Source organism: Euprymna scolopes, chromosome 35 (assembly GCF_053919585.1).
Source record: "Euprymna scolopes isolate OS-2025 chromosome 35, ASM5391958v1, whole genome shotgun sequence".
NCBI classification, from domain to species: Eukaryota; Metazoa; Mollusca; class Cephalopoda; order Sepiida; family Sepiolidae; genus Euprymna; species Euprymna scolopes.
The window spans coordinates 25,985,706-26,000,312 of record NC_136516.1 but is presented as its reverse complement, the minus strand read 5'-3'; the positions used below and the strand labels follow the sequence as shown (position 1 = coordinate 26,000,312).

Below are 14,607 nucleotides of genomic sequence, written 5' to 3'. Positions count from 1 at the left end.
ATATTATATAATAAATTAAAAATAAAAATTATATAATAAAATAAATATAATATATATTGTATAATAATGTACATATAAGGATTATATAATAAAATATATATAATATATATATTATATAATAAATTACATATAAAAATTATATAATAAAATAAATATAATCTATATTATATAATAAATCACATAAAAACATTATATAATAAAATAAATATAATATATATTGTATAATAAATTACATATTAAGATTATATAATAAAATAAATATAATATATTATATAATAAATTACATATAAAAATTATATAATAAAATAAATATAATATATAATGTATAATAAATTACATATTTAGATTATATAATAAATAAATATAATATATACTGTATAATAAATTACATATTCACATTATATAATAAAGTTAATATAATATATATTGCATAATAAATTACATATTCACATTATATAATAAAATAAATATAATATATATTGTATAATAAATTACATATTAAGATTATATAATAAAATAAATATAATTTTTCATATAATAAATTACATATTCATATTATATAATAAATCTAATTTACAATATATATTGTATAATAAATTACATATTAAGATTATATAATAAAATAAATATAATATATCATATAATAAATGACATATTCACATTATATAACAAATATAATATACAATATGTATTGTATAATAAATTACATATTAAGATTATATAATAAAATAAATATAATATATAATATATAATAAATTACATATTAATATTATATAATAAAATAAAAATAATATATTATATAATAAATGACATATTCACATTATACAATAAAATAAATATAATATATATTGTATAATAAATTACATATTAAGATTATATAATAAAAAATATAATATATAATGTATAATAAAATATATATTGAAATTATATAATAAATATAATATATATTATATAATAAAAGGAATATTAAGAAAGGAATCGGCGATAATTTTCAAATGACATTTAATCTTGACTTACTTATATGCGGCGATCAAAACTCCAACAATGAACAAAGTGAATGTAATTGCAACCGTAACCTCAGTCTCATCTGTCAAGATAAACCAAGTTGAATCAATTATAAAACGAAGTTTGTTCAAGTCTAAAAAGTATAAAGTTAGTTCAATTCAAAAGAATAAATTTGGATAAATTCTAAAATAAATAAAACTGGTTCAATTATAAGAAGAATAAAGCTGGTTCAATTTTAACAAGTATAATGGTGATTAGTGTCTAAAGAGTATAAAGCTAATTCATTTCTAAAAATTATAAAGCTGATTCTGTTCTAAATCGTATAAAGTTGGCTCAATTCTAAAACAAATATAATGTTAGGACATTAATTTATTTATTGCGGACTATTATTCTCATCTTTATTAGTTGTTGTTGTTGTTGTTGTTGTTGTTGTTGTTGTTGTTGTTGTTTCACAACGTTTCGGCAAACTATTCCTCTGGCCTTCGTCAGGTGATAACCATGATGGGATAGGAACTTCGAATCTCCCAACTGCATTCTCAGCAATCACTGCCATCCGTAGTTGTTATTGTCTCAACACATTTTTGGCCAAGTAAGCCTCTGAGTGGGGTCCGTACTGAATGGTATATATATTATTCCTTAATTGGAATTCATTTTTTAAGATGAGTATTGTTTATATTAATTTATTTTATTACGAAGTAGAGGTTTACTTGGCCAAAAACATGGTGAGACGACAACAACTAGGGATGACAGTGATTACTGAGAATGCAGTTAGGATATTCGAAATTCCTATCCCATCATGGTTACCACCTGACGAAGGCCAGAGGAATAGTTGGCCGAAATGTCATGAAACAACAACTAATAAAGATGAGAATAATAGTCCGCAATAAATAAAAATTAATATATATATATACATATATATATATATATATATATATATATATATATATATATATATATATATATTACACATATTAGCAATTTAATTTATGCAGATTGCGTATGTATTATTATAGAATCAATCCTGTATTGATTATTATAGATTACGAGGAATAGTTTGCTTGGTGGACTAATTTGCAAAAAAAATTTAAAAAATAATAATGATAATGTCGTTCATCAAATTGCGATGGTGTTGGTTTACAATATCACGTCAGCTGATATTTGGACTTGCCGATGAATGCCCTGGAAAAGTCACTTTTAATTAATGTTTACTTTTGATATATGCAAACGAAGAAATGATTTGTGGCAATTTTATATGGTACCTCTTTTATCATAAATTAAACTCATTAATAAAAAATAAATAAATAAAATGGTGGGTTACACCTGGGTCTGAACAGGGTAATCAAATGCTCTATCTCCAGATGACAATAAAATTTTTTTTTTTTTTTTTTAAGAAATGATTTTTTGAGATTTTATTATTTCCTTTTGCCAGTGTAACTTAAAATATTTCCGTATTAAATTTTTTTTTTTTTTAACAACTACGGATGGCAGTGATTGCTGAGAATGCAGTTAGGAGATTCGAAATTCCTATCCGTCGCGGTTACCACCTGACGAAGGCCAGAGGAATAGTTGGCCGAAATGTCGTGAAACAACACCTAATAAAGATGAGAATAATAGTCCGCAATAAATAAATTAATATAAATAATATTCATCTCAATAATGAATTCCAATTAAAATAATATATAAAGTTGGGACAATTCTAAAAATATTAAGCACATTAATTTCTAAAATTATTAAGTTGGTCTAATTATAAAAAGGAAAAAATTGTTTTAATGCAAAAAAAAATAAATCTGGTTTAATTAAAAAATGTATAAAGTTTGTTCAACTCTAAAAAGTTAAAGTTAATTCAATTCAAAAAGAATAAATTTAGTTCAATTATAAAAAGAACAAAACCGTTTTTAATAATAGAAAGAATAAAGCTGGCTCAATTCTAAAAGAAAGTAAAGCTGGTTCAAGTCTATATAATATGCATGGTTCAATTAAAAAAAATAAATAGTGGTTTAATTCTTAAACAATCAATTTTTTTAATTTTTCAAAAGCTGGTTTTATTCTAAAAAAAAACAATAAAACTCGTTCAAATCATCATCATCATCATCATCATCATCATCATCATCATCATCATCATCATCGACTTACAGTAAAATCCTTTTTGGCAGAATTCGTTGTGAAAGCCACAAATCGGATGTCCGGGTGGAGGTGCTTGCTTTCTTCCTGGCCAGACAATTTGAGAAAGATTTAAAATTTTTTGATTCCTGAAAATAAAAAATAAAAAAAAAAAGATGCAAAAAAAGAAGTTAAGTAAAATAAAAATGCCCCCCCACAAAAAAAAGAGAGAAAAAGGACCAAGACAAAATGTATTAAAAAACAAATTAAAACGAAAACAGAAAAGAAATCGCAAAAAATGGAAAAAAAATGAAAAATATAAAAAATATGAAAAATATGATACATAAAACATATATAAACTATATGAAAAATATAAAAAATATAAAAAATATAAAAAATATAAAAAATATAAAAAATATATGAAAAATATAAAATATATGAAAAATATAAAAAATATAAAAAATATAAAAAATATAAAAAATATAAAAAATATAAAATATATGAAAAATATAAAATATATGAAAAATATAAAAAATATAAAAAATATAAAAAATATAAAAAATATAAAAAATATAAAATATATGAAAAATATAAAACATATGAAAAATATAAAACATATGAAAAATATAAAACATGAAAAATATAAAAAATATAAAAAATATAAAAAATATAAAAATTATGAAAAATATGAAATATATAAAAAATATAAAAAATATAAAAACTATAAAATATATGAAAAATATAAAATATATGAAAAATACAAAAAATGTAAAAAATATAAAAATTATAAAAAATATAAAAATATAAAATATATGAAAAATATAAAACATATGAAAAATATAAAACATATGAAAAATATAAAACATATGAAAAATATAAAAAATATAAACAATATAAAAAATATAAAAAATATAAAAATTATGAAAAATATGAAAAATATAAAAAATATGAAAAATATAAAAAATATAAAAATATAAAAAATATGAAAAATTTAGAAAAATATAAAAATATAAAAAATATAAAAATATAAAAAATATGAAAAATTTAAAAAATATAAAAAAATATGAAAAATATAAAAAATATAAAAAATATGAAAAATATAAAAAATATGAAAAATATAAAAAATTTAAAAAATATTAAAAATTTAAAAAATATGAAAAATATAAAAAATATTAAAACTATAAAAATATAAACAATATAAAAATATAAAAATATAAAAAATATAAAACATATAAATATATAAAAAATATAAAAAAATATAAAAAAGATATAAAAGATGAAAAATATAAAAATATAAAAAATATAAAACATAAAAAATATAAAAAATAAAAAATATGAAACATATTAAAAATAATAAAAATATGAAAAATATAAAATATATTAAAAAAATATAAAAAATATGAAAAATATAAAAAATATAAAAATATAAAAAATATGAAAAATGGAAAAAATATTAAAAAATATAAAAAATATGAAAAATATAAAAATATAAAAATATAATAAATATGAAAAATATAAAAAATATGTTAAATATAAAAAATATAACAAATATAAAAAATATAAAAAATATAATAAATATGAAAAATATAATAAATATAAAAAATATAAAAATATAATGAATATAAACAATATTAGAAATGGAAAAAATATAAAAGAATATAATAAATATAAAAAATATTATAAATATAAAAATATAATAAATATGAAAAATTTAAAAAATACAACAAATATAAAAAATATAAAAAATATAATAAATATAAAAAATACAACAAATATAAAAAATATAAAAAATATAATAAATATAAAAAATCTGAAAAATATAAAAATATAATAAATATAAAAATATAAAAAATATAATAAATATAAAAAATATAATAAATATAAAAAATATAATAAATACAACAAATATAAAAAATATGATAAATATAACAAATATAAAAAATATAAAAAATATGATAAATATAAAAAATATAAAAAATAAAATATTTATAAAAAATCTGAAAACTATAAAAATATAATAAATATGAAAAAGGGAAATAAAATATATTTACGAAAAGACAAATAGATAAAAGAGAGAAAATTATCCAAAAAAAGTTTGGAAAATGATTGACGAAAAGAAAAGTATTTAAATAATCTTACTCATCCATCTTGATGATGCGGTATTGTCTTTGGAAGACATTTCGAAGCATGTACTTTTGCTTCCGGTCGCCATTCTCATCGATAATCACTTGGCCATCGATTCCTGAAACCAAAACCAGAAAATAAGATTCATTTCTTAATTTGAAATTATTTTTGAACACACACACACACGCACGCACACACACACACACACACACACACACACACACACACAAACACAAACATACACATACACACACATACAAACACACACAAACACACACACATATACACACATACACACACAGATATACAAACACATACACACACATACAAACACACACACATTTAAATACACACACATACAAGCACACATACATTCAAACACAAACACCTACAAACACACACACACATACTAGTACACACACATAAAACACACTCACACACATATACACGCACACAAACACACACACACTCACACACAGATATGCACACATACAAACACACACACATACGCACATATACAAACACACTCACATACACACATATATACACACATGCAAACACACACACAAACACACACATACAAGCACACACACATACAAACACACTCACACACAAACACATACACACACACACACACGCTCGTGTAAATGCTTTACATGGTTTATCTATTTCATAGCGCATCAACCGTTTATTAACTGCTGAAAAACAACACCGATCTTTAACCAATATCCGTGGCTCACTGGATAAAAGTGCTAAGTTTAATCAATTCTAAGTGACAGCCTTCTAAAGGTTTATGGTTCAATTCTCAGTACAGACGATACGAAGAATACAATTACAAGTTATTTAAGACTTCTATCGGGTTATGGCTGATGAAACGGTTTAGTAAAGGTTTTCCTTGAAAATTCCATGCAGATTCCCGAGGTTGTCATGAAGATTTCCGAGTTCGACTTAACGAACCTGAAGAAGGTCGAAGGTTACATCCACTGAAAATTCCGTTTCTATGTCATGAGTAAAAGGGAAAGAAAAAGAAAATTATTATTATTATTATTATTATTATTATTATTATTATTATTGTTGTTGTTGTAAGAAATAATATTGTATTGAAAGAAATAGAAGATACAGGATATAAGTATTTGGGAGTGTTGGAGGGTGTAGGCATCATGAACAGAGAAATGAAGGAAAAAGTCAGGAAGGAGTATCTTAGAAGAGTGAAACTAATTGCAAAGTCGAAACTGTATGGAGAAAACCTAATGAAAGCAGTAAACGCATGGGCAGTCAATGTTTTGAGATACAGTGCGGGAATTTTAGAATGGTCTGACAAGGATTTGCATGCCATGGATATCAAAACAAGAAAAGGTTTAGCAATGTTTGGTATATTTCACATTCGAAGTAGCGTAGCAAGGCTGTATCAAAAGAGGAAAGATGGTGGGAGAGGATTGCAAAGTGTAAAAGATTGTGTTAGAACTGAGGAGATGTCGTTGAAGGAGCATGTGGTTAGAAGTGGGAAGTGGATGCTTAAGGTTGTGGCCAATGAAGTGGAGGTATGTGAGACCAAGGCTGATTATGTGAAATGTATGGATAGAGAAAGGGCAGAGAAACTGGCTAGGAAAAAAATGCATGGAAGGTTCTTCCAGGATATAGCAGAAGTGGCTGATGAAAGATCATGGCAATGGCTTAGAGCTGGGTATCTGGCTAAGAGTACTGAAGCTTTTGTTTGTGCAGTACAAGAGCATGCATTAGGAACACGATTGTTCAAAAAAGTGGTTCTAGGAGAGGAAATTGCAGCAGTGTGTAGTGGACTGGCCCAGAGAGAGTACCGCAAAAGACACGATTGCATGGGACTCCGGATATATTGGAAGGTGTGTAAGAGGGTTGGGGTTAAGTGTGCTAGAAAATGGTTTGAGGAGGTGCCTGATGAAGTGAGAACAAGTGAGAATGGCAAGGTAGAGGTATGCTGGGAAAAAAGTGTCATAACGACCAAGCAATTGGAACATAATCGTCCGGATTTGGTCGTCATTGACAAGGTTTCAAAAAACTGGCAGATTGTAGACTTCTCAGTACCCTGGGACAGGAATGTGAGAGAGAATGAGAATGAGAAGTGGAGCAATTATGCTCCATTGGCTTTGGAGATAAGGTGTATACACGGGGTTAAAACACAAATAATCCCGGTCGTAGTTGGTACACTAGGAGTAGTATCAAGTCGTCTGGAAGGAAAATTGAAAAAAACTACAAATCCCCGATATTTTAGGAGGCCTTCAAACTTCTGCAATTATAGGTACCACCAACATCCTTAGGAAAACCTTTGATCTTTGAAGCTCCTGGTTTGAAGCCTGCATTAAGGGAAATCCTCTGGAAATGAATCCCATCCCTTTCCAGAGAGACGTTCATAAGCGAAATCAGAATTATTATTATTATTATTATTATTATTATTATTATTATTATTATTATTATTATTATTATTATTGTTATTATTATTATTATTGTTATTATTATTTTTGTTATTATTATTATTATTATTATTATTGCTGTTATTAGTATTATTATTAATATTATTATTATTATTAATATTATTATTATTATTATTACTATTGTTTTTATTATTATTATTATTATTATTATTATTATTATTATTATCGTTATTATCATTGTTATTATTATTGTTGTTGTCATTTAATTATTATTATTATTATTATTATTGTTATTATTATTGTTGTTGTTGTTGTTGTTGTTAATAGGACTATGACAACAGCATATTCTTTTCATTGTTTTGACTCTGGAGTATATATCCGTTGATATCTTATATGTGTTTATATAGAGTGATGTGGTTCTCGATTGATTAACTGTGTCCACATATATACTCGAGAGTCAAAACAATGAAAAGAATATGCTGTTGTCATAGCCCTAGTTATTAATTATTATTTTTAAATATTTTTTTATTTTTATAATTTTTATTATTATAATTTTTATTATTATAATATTATTATTATTATTATTATTATTATTATTATTATAATATTATTGACTCACAAGGAGCTTTCACACAGGTCATCAAAGATCTCTCCTTGACAACAGCCTGTGGTGTTTTCCGGAAGCTGGGTGACAACAAGTCTCCCCAGATTTCCAGTACAATTATTATAATAATTAATGTGCTAATTATTATTATTATTATTATTATTATTAGTAGTAGTAGTAGTAGTAGTAGTAGTAGTAGTAGTATTAATATTATTATCATTATCATTATTATTAGTAGTAGTATTAGTAGTAGTATTATGTATAATATAATTATAATTATGATATTAGTATTGTTGTTATCAGTAGTAGTAGTAGTAGTAGTAGTAATAGTATTAATAATTCACTAGGAGTAGTCACACTAGCCATAATCAAAGATTTCTTTTTGATAACAACTTGTGATGTTCTCTAGAGTCTGAGTGACAACAAGTCTCACCAGATTTCCAGTACTCTTCATATCTTTCGATAAACTTTGCAAAAGAATTTGCGTTATCGCAACAGCCGCTTACCATTGATTTCTCGTTGGCAGCAACCATTGGTATTCACTGGGAATTTGGGTAGCAATAAACCTCCCCAAGGTCCCAGTCATCTTTTGCACTCAACCAGTGGAGGTCTTGCTAGTGCTTTCTCTCCTCAGTCTTTCCATCCTCCGTGGCCCTCTTTGCTTATTTAGTGTTGTGTGTGCCAGTTTATGGTGACATACACATGAAAAAAAAAAAAACTTACAATTATAGCGTTTCAGTGTTCATGATTATTATTATCATTATTGTTTGTTGTTGCTGCTGTTGTCATCACATTTAGTTAACTGATTGTTGTTATTGCCGATTTTAGGCGGATCATAACAAATGACCATAGATTATCATCTTTTCTCGTGTCTTACATACTTTCAGTTTGATTCTGGTGGTTCCCAACAAAGCAGTCTTTTAGAGTACTCCAACGTTGCAATGGATCCCATTTTTTTTATCAATCCACTTGTCAAATCTTTTTGTCATACTCCCCAGGGCTCCCATCACAACAGATACAACTTCTATTTTCTTCCACTTCCACTTTTGATTTCCATTTTTACATCTTCTCCTTTTCTTCTTCCTTCGTATTCTAATTAGCTGGCATTACTATTTCAATAATTATCGCACTGCGTTTCTTTCTAGCAATATTTAATTTAGACTTCTTGCTTCGATCACATTATCCAATGTGATTCATATCCCACAGAAATTTCACATTATCACGTTCCACTAACCCTTCTGAAACATGTTCATACCATTTTTTTTATTGTACTCCAAACATCTTTTCTTGTATATGTTCCAATGGATCTTTCTCGTAATATTGTGATGACGTCTCTTGTATTCCTTTTGATCTAATTTTTCACAACTGCTGACGAGGTGTTGTACATTCTCGCCTTTTTTATCCACAAAGTTGACATAGGGGACTTTCAGTCGTTTTATCAATGTGATACTTCGCATAATTTGTCCTGCGCGTTTGCTCCTGTGCAGCATGTATAAGAGCCTCTGTCCCAACCTTCATGTCGCATTTTAATGACCTTCACGCCATGTTGTTTCCTTGTCTACAGCCTCTGGTAGATATATCTACTGAATTGACCATTTTTCTTCTCAAACTACTTTTCCTTAACTTTTTGTTCATTTATTGCTTGAAATTTCTTGCTCCTTTCGAGTTCACTCCCTTGCATTTTTCTTTTTTTTTTTCTTCAAATTTTGACACATTCTTTATAAAGCTCTTCCTTAGAGTTGGAGACATAAACTTTCAGACTCTACATACGTTATTAGTTTTCGTCTCCACCTCTTTTCTTTTCACATATAACTTATCAACATCTTTGGGTGAAAAGCTCCATTCATTGTCACCGTTTTCCTTGTCTTCCTGTCCATGTCTTTCAGCTTGTTTTCATTTCCATGGAATAATACCCGCCACATACCCAAATATGGCTCCCTTTTTTACATTTTGTTGGTTCTTGTTAAAAATATCATTTTGTTTAATTCAGTTATTTTCTTCTTAGTAATTTGGGTCTAATTTCTTTTTTTTTTTTTTTTTTTTTTTTTGGATAGCTGGGGTAGGATGCATAACATATATGCGTGTTTGGTACATTTATATATATATATATATATATATATATATATATATATATATATTTTATGCGCACATTCTATTGAGTTTTTAGTTAGCCAATCAACTTTCTAGTTTCCACCGCACCCTTTCCTAATCAGCCAAGAGCAGGCACTTACATGACAAAAGCCCAGTAGACCATCGGTTCACCCCTTCCTTTGTGTGTGCTATTTTAACGGGGAGCATAGATCTAGCGTTCTGGCCTATTTTAAACTAGGTTAAATGTGTTTTTTGTATGTTAGTTATCATATGCCAAAAATCACGTAAATTACATTAATTATGTTATATATATATATATATATATATATATATATATATATATATATATATATATATATATATATATAAGGACTATCCACTTATCTAGTGTTTCCTTCTCAGATTAAATATGTTTTTAACTCATTTCAAAGTGTTTTTAAACATGTCTTATAAACTGTTTGCTCATATATATATATATATATATATATATATATATATATATATATATATATATATATATATATTAATGCGATTGATAATATAAAGTTCAAATTAGAATTAAAAATTAAAAATCGGTTTCATGAGAAGGAACACAACAAAGTCAATAAATTGTACGATCGTTTTGGAAACAATGTTTTTATTGCGATAGACATTAAGTCATGGACAATAATTTTGACATATAGTTTTTTAACAAAGTCTCCTCATCAGTAAAAAGTATTGGGTGTTTTTTTTTATATATAAAAGACACCATAACAAACCTAGAATTTTTTAAGTAAGGCAGATGTATCTGGAAAATATTAAAATACATAGGAAAATATTTACTTATTAATGTTGATAAGCAAAGTAATATGGGTTGAGAATAAAAAATAGAATAAAATTATCAATCTGAATTTGGTTCAAATATAAGTTTATAATAATATGTTTTTAATAAAAGATAACAATTATATTAATATATATATATATATATATATATATATATATATATATATATATATATATATATATACCTTTCAATTGTTCGCCTTTTGAACACCGTAATTATCGTCAAAGTATTCATTTGGATGTTGATTGTAGCTTATAAATGCACGATATATATATATATATATATATATATATATATATATATATATATATATATATATATATATATATATATATATATATATATATAAATGCATTATATATATATATATATATATATATATATATATATATATATATATATATATATATATATATATATATATATATATATATATATAAACAAAATCATTTTCAAGCGATTAATATGAATTCCTAAGCATTACAATATATATCTCAAAAGTTTAAATTATTGTTGAGATATCTCTCTTTGTTTTTGCTTTTTTTAGGTTGTTTTCAAAATGCCGGACAAAACAGCCGCTCTTCGGTTACTCATAAAATTTTTTTTTTTTTTTTTAAATAAAACTACTTGATCAATTTATGTGATTTTTAAAATATATTTTTGTTTCGCTACGGCTTGGCCAAGATCAAAGTGTAGTATCTGTTCTTCAAATGCTACACTTCCATTTCTTGTTCTCTTTCGGTGGAGGAACAATCCTTCACAACTGAGACACTTTTTTTTTTTTTTTTTTTTGTACCTTTTCTCCACGTTAAAAAAAAACGACCCTGGTGTCTAACTCTGTCCCGTGGGGAGGGGCATTGTAAATAGGGACATACATCATAGTGAATTTTTATTTATTTTTGTTTTTTTATATTGGAGAAAATTGTGGACACAAAACAAATGTTTGGTGCTCGTGTGGATTAGTGGTATTTTGGCACTTCTGCATGACAGTTACATGAGGTGAATGTTTGTATTTTAGTTTCAAGAACCGCCGACAGATGTCGCTTGTCAGGGGTGGATAACTCTTTCTTTTCTAACAGTTAGTGCAAACTAAAATTATATTTCTATATATTTTTATACAATCTTTGTGTACAAAAAAAAAAAAAAAATTCTTAAACCTCCATAAATGTTTCATGTTTTTACCGAAAAATAAATTGCTAAAAACAATCAATAAATGTTTCATGATTTTATCATATTTATTATTTCGTTTTCAATTATGAATCACTCATTGAAAGAAATTATATTAATACATTAAAATTATATTTTGATACATTTTTTTATATTCAATAAATGTTTCGATTTTCATATTTTTGTGCTATTTATTTCGTTATTATATATCTTGGCGTTATTGTAAACACTTGTTTATATTTGAGGTTCAAATAATGGCCGCTAGATGGCAGTTCTCTTTCTAAGAACAGGGGTCGATAACCCGTTTCTGTTGCTTACATTTAACTGTCATACAGAAGTGCCGATATTTTAAATCAACGCATTTCAGGTGAAAACATTATCTACTTATGTGTCATGTCGAAATACGTACGAATTCCAGAAATTACGAAAAATGATCTGGTAGAAGATGTGCTAACAACAACAACAACAACAACAAAATCATTCTCAATTACCTTGTTTAAAAATTACGGACCCATAATTTAAATTAATTTAAGCCAAGGGTTATCTATGGGTTTCCATACTAAATAGGTCGCACAACTCTTCCATATTAAAACATACGATAAAACTCGATAATTCAATAAATTCTATTTTTACTTGTAATTATTTTCCTACTGAATGAATCATTTTTCGTAATTTTTGTAATTTATACTAATTTCGCCATAACATATAATACGTAATAATGTTTTCACCTGAAATGTGATAGTTTAAAAGAAATCATCAGTCTACACAAGGATCTAAAGTTTTTGCACATTTTTCAACGCTTTCTTCAGCTCATTTGAAATTCACTTTAAATCGTTTTTTTTCTTCAAATCGCAACTTTAACTGTTTCAAGAGTTATCTCCCTTGCATCATGAATACCGCTTTCATGCGTGATCAGATCTAAATCGAATTAGAGTCATTATTAACTCGTGGCCAAATTCAGGCAAATTTCGATTTGAAAATTAAGAAACTTTAGCTCCCCAAAATGGAGAAAGCTAGATTACAGCCCCGCTTGGATTCCCTCACGAATGTCGACATTTCAGGAACAGTATATAGACAAATAGTAAATGGGCACCTCCCAGGAAGGAAGAATTAATTCCCAAAAGGATTGTCGGTTTTTGCTAAAATAGAGTTGACAGATCGATTTTTTTAAATATATCGTTTGGAGCAAAAAAAAAAAAAAAAAAATATTATGTATTTATTTGTAATGTCGAAAATAGTAATATATCCAAAAATTATGAAAATACATCGAATAGAGCAACTGTTATTGTGTTTTTAGTAAAATAAAAAACAGTCTATCGCTAAAGGCTATAAATGTGGGTGTAATCTTAATTTTGCGTTCTGAATTATGCCCCTGTGTGTGAACTCTTTACTGTCTATTTTAACATCTATGAAAAATGCAATTGTACCCAATTTTCCGTAAAAATAATTTTTACCTATAAATAACTTTCTATTTGATGAATTTTCGTAATTTTTGGATATATTACTATTTTCGACATGACAATTAAGCACATCACATTGTTTTTGCTTATAATGTCATATTTAAAATCGTTCCGTCGACTATCTTAAGAAGCACCGAATTGTTTCCTCAAACCGCACATATTTGCTCATTTGCGTCCAATAGTGTCAATTTAGTGTTGGAACGCAGCGTCGCAGCTCTTTAATAAAAAGGCACTCTGGTCGATCTCATCAGCCTCCCCTCATACGACAGTAAAGTAACCTTATTCACTCTTAAAGTTAACTAAAATATAAACCGTTTGCTGCCCGTGACAAGAGGAGGTAAAGACTCGGTGGTCGGGCTTCTCGTGCAGAAGAAATATTGGACTCACTTAATATGTTAGGTAAACGCCGGATTCTTTCTGTTAAACTCAGAAATCTGCAAGAACCGATGGCGTAACGAATAAAGTACTAAATACATGCAGTATTGCAGTTCTAAGATACACTCTTCCGAGGGATGAAGGTTCAATCCTCAGTGCATGCGATATTAAGCATACAATTGCGAATTACTTAGGACTTCTATTCGGTCATGGAGGACAGAATGATAGCACACTACCCCCGTGGATTAATTAAACGGTTCTGTTTGAAATCCCGTGCAGATTCCCGAGTTCGACAAATGAATAAAAGTTGTAAGCATTTTGAAGTTCCTTAAATATCGGATTTGAATAAAGTGGAGCTTATTCAGTTTCACCCGAATATTATAGACTGTCTGTAAAAAGGTATTTTTATGGCACATGAATTTTACGCTGTATTACGCAAAATGGCCGAAG

General features: G+C 26.3%; 1 protein-coding gene across 3 annotated transcripts in view; it reads right to left on the bottom strand.

Annotated features, from left to right (window-relative positions):
- LOC145259748 (atrial natriuretic peptide receptor 2-like) overlaps nucleotides 1–14,607 on the bottom strand; it is a 182,065-nt gene that overhangs the window by 115,161 nt on the left and 52,297 nt on the right. For all 3 annotated transcript variants that reach the window (XM_080117454.1, XM_080117455.1, XM_080117456.1), the window contains 3 exons: nucleotides 5,245–5,347; nucleotides 3,139–3,254; nucleotides 1,018–1,087 (listed from right to left, as the gene is read on the bottom strand). In XM_080117454.1, coding sequence (XP_079973580.1) covers nucleotides 1,018–1,087; nucleotides 3,139–3,254; nucleotides 5,245–5,347 — 289 coding nt within the window. The remainder of the gene's footprint in view (nucleotides 1–1,017; nucleotides 1,088–3,138; nucleotides 3,255–5,244; nucleotides 5,348–14,607) is intronic.